The sequence below is a fragment of the Carya illinoinensis genome, chromosome 11 (assembly GCF_018687715.1).
Source record: "Carya illinoinensis cultivar Pawnee chromosome 11, C.illinoinensisPawnee_v1, whole genome shotgun sequence".
Taxonomy (NCBI): domain Eukaryota; kingdom Viridiplantae; phylum Streptophyta; class Magnoliopsida; order Fagales; family Juglandaceae; genus Carya; species Carya illinoinensis.
In genome coordinates, this window is record NC_056762.1 from 31092122 (window position 1) to 31099685 (window position 7564).

The window sequence follows — 7564 nt, forward strand, 5'->3', positions numbered from 1 at the left end:
AAATCGACTACGGTACGAACCTAGGATCGATGTGCATGCAGGGAGTTTAAATATCAGAAAAATGTTGTTTTTTTTATTATTATTATTTATTTATATTTCATCTTCTTAATTAATGACACTTATTAATATGTCAAATTTTAAATGACTCTCATTTAAATAATAAATAATAAAATTATTTAAAATCTAGCCATTACCTGATTAAATGTGAGCAAGAATGATAATTAATATTTAAAAATAATAATAATACTTGCATATTTGTAGAGGATTGTGAAATTTAGGATTTGTGAGAAAGAGCACTACCGGACCTTAGGTTTTCTGTGGGGTGGGGTTTGTTAGAAAAGTAAGCATGATTTGAAGAGGGACAAATGCACAAGTTAAAGTTTACACTAAAAAATCTTCTTTTCCTTTTTTTTTTTTTTTTTTTTCTTTGTATAGAGAACAAAGGAAATTTGTACAAAATAAAAAAATAAAAGAAACAAAAGGAAAAAAGAGAAGTAAAAAGGAATCAAGTCCCAACTTATTCACTTTTTCCTTTCTCATCTTTTTCTCCCTTTCCTCACCCTAGTACCTTACCCCCCACGTCCACAAAAAGAAACTCTCTCCCTCTCTCCCCTACAGTCTCTCAAGTGTCATTTTCTCCCACATACTTCACACAAAAGAAACAACCATTCACTTCATACCTTGTCATTTCCTCTCTCTCTCTCTCTCTCAAATCTCTGCAACTACTCCCAGCTCAAAGTGATCAAACCCATCTTGAAAGAAAACCCAGAGACCTCATCTGAAAATTGAAAACAATCACCCCCCAAGATCACCAAAAATCCCCCACAAGATCATCTTTCTAATCTTTGATATCCATTCTGCCATCATTCAAAGACCGAAGGAAAAAGGAGCTATAAGAATAACTGCTACAGGATCAGGACAAATACGCAAAGGAATAGTTTAGGGGACTGGTTTGGTTGAAGAAGATGGAGCTATTCCCAGCACAACCAGATTTGTCCTTGCAAATCAGCCCTCCAAACAGCAAACCCACAACAAGTTGGAAGAGAAGGACAGAAGAAGAGGTGGATTTGGGTTTCTGGAAGAGAGCTCTGGACTCCAGAAACTCCATGTCCTCAATGGCAAAACCCGACACCTGTTTCGAGCTCTCCTTGTCGAATCCGAGGGCTTCCGAGTCCCTCACCAACCATAATCATAATCATCAACATGGAAATGGAAATGGAAATCTTTTCCACACCTTTCAGAGAAACCAGTACCATCACGGCCACCAACACCATCTCCACCACCAGCCAATGTTTCAGCCACCACCACAAGGACTAAGCCACGAGCTTGATTTTCTGAGACCCATAAGAGGAATTCCAGTGTACCAAAATCTTCCTGCTTTCCCATTTTCTCAACAGCTACTAGATGCTTCTCAACCTTCTATAGCTAATACTACCACAAGTTCAAGTCCTTTTCAGTCTCAAGGGTTAATGCGACCAAGATTTCTGTCACGGTTTCCAGCTAAACGAAGTATGAGAGCACCTCGGATGCGATGGACTACTACGCTTCATGCTCGCTTTGTTCATGCTGTTGAGCTATTGGGTGGCCATGAAAGTAAGATACCTTCATTTAACTCCTATATATCTTTTCTTTCATTCTCTCAGCTTTCTTCTTGCTTTTGCTTCTTTTTGGCTCTTCTTTTTCGTCTCTTACACCATTGCAGAACGGAAAATTAAAAACGAGAAAAGAAATTTGACTCATTAGCTTTTCTCTTGTCCTTATCTTTATATTTTCTTGCTGGGGTTTAGGGGCTACACCAAAGTCAGTTCTTGAGCTTATGGATGTGAAAGATCTCACGTTGGCACATGTTAAATCTCATTTGCAGGTAAGAAATTAAGACCTATCATTCGGCAACAATCTCAATGGGTTTCCTTCTTAATTTGATGTAGTTTCCTAAGTGCACATTTGAGAAATTTCAATTATATGCTGAAACTTCTTTGTTTCATATCTCTCTTTTAAATTTCTTTGTGGCTGTTACGAGGTTTATGGAGAACTTCCTTTTCTCTCTTTTTCTAATCGCTTTATAAAGGTTTATAGACTTTCATATACCTCTCTCTCTCTTAAACTTCTTGCTTGAGAGATGAAGTACTTTGCATTTGCCCAGCGTGCATTACAGGAAGGCGTTAGCTGCATATATTTCAAATTCCAATAATTTCTCTTGAGAGAGTCTCTCGTATCCTTAGCGCTTCTTTTTCTACTAGATCTGATGGCTCTGCTTCTGCAAGCTAATAAACAGCTTTTTGCTTGGAAGAATGAACCACCCAAAGTAAAAGAAAAAATCAAAACTAACACACAGAGAGAGAGAGAGAGAGAGAGAGAGAGAGAGAGAGAGAGAGAGAGAGAGAGAGAGAGAGAGAGAGAGAGAGAGAGAGTATTATTGATTTCAGTAAAGAAGTGAGACAAAGAATGCAAATGAGTCATACACAAGCCGAGACAAGCTCGAAAATATTCCATTATAAAAACGAAAAAAAAAAATAATATCTTCACCTTACAAGGAGAGAGAAATAAAGAAGAAAAGAGACAAGTACAGAACACCATCATTTCTCAATGATGTCTTCCTCTGATGGGTTTTCTAACCACACTTTTTCAACCATGGTAATTATCTCATACATCCCTGCATGCTGCACATCGATGCAAATATTTTACTAATCCATAAATGCTTCTGTATTTTAGCATGTACTTGCACTCTATGTCTGATGATGTCTTGAGTATCGTGAACCTGATTTTATTTGTTTTCCAGTTCAGTTTTCGATATCATGTTTTAGTCAAAAAAATACGTTTTCCTAGTATACTGAACTATATCATTTATGAAAAGAGTTCATATTTTCTTAGTGTATATGAATATATGTGTGCGTTCTGGATCTCGAAATTATTTTTTCTCAGTCTCGACTAATTCATAGGAATTTTACTACAGATGTATCGAACCGTGAAGACCACCGATCGAACAGCAGCTTCTTCAGGTTAATGCCTATCTACTTATACACACACACGCACACACACACACACACACATATATCAATTACAATTACGTCAACAAATGTGAAATATATATAATGTTATTGTTCATATATATCTTCCCTCTTTCTCTGCTTATTTTCCTGAAATCTTGGTTGATGATGTTGTTGCTTATAACAGGACAATCGGATGTATTTGAAAATGGGTCGTCTGGAGATACTTCTGAAGATTTAATGTTTGACGTTCAGAACCCAAGAAGGCCTGAGAGATCCATTAATCAACAGGGAAGACCGTTAACTCCTCAAAATAAGGATTATCATGGTCTATGGAGCAACTCTTCTAGGTAATTAATTAATCTTATTCTGCTCGATCGTCTATCAATGTTCTTAATTATTTAATATCATAGGTGGAAAACAAAATTAGTAGCCAATGCCAGTACTTGATTAGCAAGTTATACTACAAATCCAGTTTATTTTAACATACCCTGATCTTCCTGGCCACGGGATATCGGAGCATGCGTGATGTTTTGACACTCCATTTATATTTACTTGCAATTAATTGTACATATGTTAAATGCAAGCTGTACAGTCAAAACAATAATGTATTCCTTGGTCTTTGCTCCTAAATGTGCAGATCTAGATGTTGTGGTGGCTGGCTTCCAAAAACAATCGTATAAAATTAATTCTCTCTCGTACACATAAAAAAAGAGACTTGCATTCTATAAAGAAAAATACTTTAGCACAAAAAAATTATATAAAATAAATCTATAAATTGATATGGCTTGGTGTAATATATCATATTGTAAAATTATTTTTATTATAAAATAAATTTAAATAATTTCATAAAATCTAGTTAATTTGTAAGTTTACTTTATATAATTTCTTATATTTATAGCAGTTCTCTTCAATAAATTCCAAAAACAAGTACATGATTTCACTTTGCTTTTTTCTCTGTCCAGAGTCATGGAGTCTGAAACTCGTTCATTATATTCCCTTCTAGCTAGTTGTTAAAATGAAGGAAAAAAAACTGAAAGAAACCCACTGCTCTACCATTTCAAGACCATGGAAATCCCATTTGACAAAATACACGTAAAAAACGGAGATATCTCTTTCCCTTGGATTTTGTGGGGCTCAGATATAGGCCTATTAAATGGGACCTACAATTGGAAAACTTGTTGTCAAAGTTAAGCCCTTGGATGGACCCATTGGTGGAAATCTTGGACCTAAAGTTTTCTGCACTCTGAGACTTCCATGTATAATCTGTTAAGAGTATTAAGCAATCACATGGGATAGGATTACCTTTATTTCAATCAACACAAAATGTTAAGTGACAGACTATAAACAAGACGGTAAAGATAGCATTTTTTCTCTCAGTTTTCTTTTTCCTCTGCATGCATGGCTACCACTGACAGGAAATATTCTCTCGTATATGTATATGTTGGTTTGCAGTAGAGAAGCTTGGTTGCATGGCAAACCTAAGGATTCTGGTGGAAACATGCCATCCCTTGAGGTACCATTTTCAAGCCCTTCATTCTCAAAATGATCTTTACTTGGAAAATTTTTCTACAAGGCATATATGCACATGCCCAGTCTCTGGGAATGAAAGAATAAAAGAAAGTTAAGATGAAAGAATGTTTTCATCTTTCTTCATCAAGTCATGCATATTAGAAAGAGCGAAGAAAGGGGAAAAAGCTTTGCAAAAGCTGCTTTTATCATACCTTCACAAGTATTAGGGGCAACTTTGTCATTGCATTAGTCTACGAAAAAAGGCTTTTATGATTTTTAAAATCCCGTCTCCCCCAAGTCCCCTAGCTATTTTTTTTTTTCAAACTCCCACCATTAATGATCTACAAGCCTATAAGTACCCCCAGAACCCAAATCCATTTCACTCATCAAGAGCCTTCATGTTGAGTCGTTGACCCAATTCAGAGATGACCTAGCTAGAATATCTCTAAACTAGTAGCACGCAGGAGCAATCAAACTCATAATATTATGCCCTTCGTGTGTATGTGTGTCTGAAAATACTCGCATTACACACACACACACACATATATATTGGCGAGGGCGGGGGAGCACCATCGTACAAGGTTCGTAGTGAGCCTAGGGTAGCTTTAAATGTTGGCTTTTGATTCCCATTTTCAGCTTTAAATTTTTCTCTACCCAATGTCTCTTTGTACGTGTTTTATCATCCTCTTACTTTATTTTTTTTGTTATTATTATATGGCGGGGGCTTCTAAAGGACATGGATCCAAAATGCTTAAGCTATGAGAGAATTTCAGATGTGAGCTCATCAACAACCCATTCAAGGACAAGCCCCAAGAAGCCTAATTTGGAGTTCACCTTGGGTAGATCACTTTGAAATCTCTTCTGAGTATTCCTCATTTTGAAATATAATTATAACAGTGAAGGGGCCGGGGGGTTTGGAGATGAGAATCAGGTACCCGCTGAGAAAATCAGAGGAAAAGAAATGAAAAAGAAAACAAAAGAAAAGGAAAAGCAAAAGGAGAGCTAAAGAAAGACAAGGAGACAAGAAAGACAGAAAGCAACAAAAGGAGAAGAGGGTGAGCGAAGAAAAAATAAAGCATATCCTTCCTTTCAGGCTCTGAGATCAAATTTAACATATTATATTACTACGTAAATATATGAGATCAATTGATTTTGTATGTTTCTGCACTCAGAGAGAGAGAGAGAGAGAGTGAGTCTTTCTTTCTGATCTGCAGAGACCTTTAACTATCTTAAAGTATGAAAATGATCCTTGGTAGTTGTAATGGAGCCCCTTTACATTTTTATGATATATTTTAGGATTTTTACCAAAGGAGTTGGTGCTAGATCTCTATTTATAAATTATTCCTAGGCATTTTCACATGCTCTACACTTTATCAACAAAGGAAAATTAAGAAAGAATTGAGAGTAAGAGCCGGCCATATGAAAAGATTGGAAACAAAGACTTTAAAAAGAATGGCAAAAGAAAGACAGACTTTCAATGCATGCATTTTCCTATCCCCAATCATAGTGACTTCATTACAATAGTTTGTCAAGGATTTTTTTTTTTTTTTTTTTATCAAATATCATTTCGCAAACTAAAGAATATATGAAAGGTGTTAGATAAGGAGAATCCGGAAAAAGAAAAAGGGGGAGAGTCAAGATCATGATGACCGGAAGTATTAATTCTAGTACAGTGATCAGATTATTCCTGCATGCCATATTAGCTTTGTTCTTTAGTAATATGTACCTCTTAACATGTGAACAAACGATTTTTCGTGCCATCTTTTTAAAGTAATCTCGCTTATACTCTATGCAATCATCTTGCAGTCATTTTAAAAAAGAGTTGGATCTATTATTAAAAAATTAATTTCTTTTAATATAAGTTATATATTTATTTACTTTTTTCAAAACGATTACACAATATTTACACACTTATTATTGCAATAATCATTTCTCATATTTTGAAGTCGGAGAAAAAATCAAGATATTAATTATATATGTAGAGAGAGAGAAAAAAAAAGGATATTATATATATATATATATATAATACCTTCGTCAAGGGAAAATATATAAATAAATATAACTACTTTTATAATATTTTACGACGAAAGTTTATTTTAAATGAGGTACTAAGCTGGCTTTTTTATAAAATAACTTATAAAAGTAATATTGTCCTAAAGAAATATCCATAATTTAAAACATGATTGATGTATAAATTGTAATCGATCGTGGGTCATGTATAATTAATATATATTTATCTTGAAACGTCTGCTCGATCAATTAATTTGGTACCAGAATGATCATGCTAGTAACAAATTAAAAAGCGACAGCTTCACGTATACACAACAACTTTGGACAAAGTGTTCCATCAAAATTATAATAACCACAACAATTATAATCATAATAACTTTGCACAAAGTGTCGTCACATAAAGCTGGGATGGTAAAAAAAACATTGTCATTTTTTTTGTCTTTACTTTCTGGCTCGAGGCCGGACGTATATATAACGTAACTTCATTTATTTATTTTTTATTAAAAACTGTTCAAAGGTTTCAAATTAATTATAAAATAAAAATATTTTTTTAACTATAAAAAAAAATTTATAAAAAAAAATTCACAAATTGATATTACTTGATGTGATACGTTAAATTGTAAAATTATTTTTTATTTTAAAATAAATCATCTAATGTATCATATTACTTCTTTTCTGTAAAAATTAAATTGTCAACCCACAAAGTTTGTATATATATATATATATAATATACTTTCTAAAAGAAATACCCATCTTTTCTTTTTTGAAACTTTAACCTGCTTTGCTAGTTGCATGCAGCAGTGGGCTTAGCAGTACTGCTTAATTTTACCATATATAGTACAACGTTGTATCACTGCATTTGAATATAAAAATTATTATTTACTAATTGTTTTATTATTATTTACATATTTTTCATTTCATTCATCTGAATGATGAAACGAGGCCAATCTTTTTTACGCCAATTACCGTGATTGCATACCGAAACGGATTACCTACAAAACCAAGAGTCAAAACATTTACAAGTATATATAAAGCTGGACCGTACGTTTTCCGGG

At 34.0% G+C, this 7564-nt stretch overlaps 1 protein-coding gene across 1 annotated transcript; it reads left to right on the forward strand.

Moving 5' to 3' along the window:
* The first annotated feature begins 572 nt into the window (after window positions 1-572).
* Window positions 573-5808, forward strand: LOC122282696 (probable transcription factor KAN2). Its single transcript, XM_043094677.1, has 6 exons — window positions 573-1593; window positions 1788-1864; window positions 2954-2999; window positions 3175-3337; window positions 4443-4503; window positions 5233-5808. Exons 1-6 carry the CDS (start codon window positions 966-968, stop codon window positions 5350-5352), a joined length of 1095 nt encoding a protein of 364 aa, XP_042950611.1. The 5' UTR covers window positions 573-965; the 3' UTR covers window positions 5353-5808.
* Window positions 5809-7564: the final 1756 nt, after the last annotated feature.

What these genes read in the sequence shown, in the direction of transcription:
- LOC122282696 (XM_043094677.1), top strand. Translation starts at nt 966, where the DNA reads ATGGAGCTATTCCCAGCACAACCAGATTTGTCCTTGCAAATCAGCCCT. An exon ending in TCGAACAGCAGCTTCTTCAG is followed by an intron (nt 3,000 to 3,174) that starts GTTAATGCCTAT and finishes TGCTTATAACAG; the next exon opens with GACAATCGGATGTATTTGAA. An exon ending in CTATGGAGCAACTCTTCTAG is followed by an intron (nt 3,338 to 4,442) that starts GTAATTAATTAA and finishes GTTGGTTTGCAG; the next exon opens with TAGAGAAGCTTGGTTGCATG.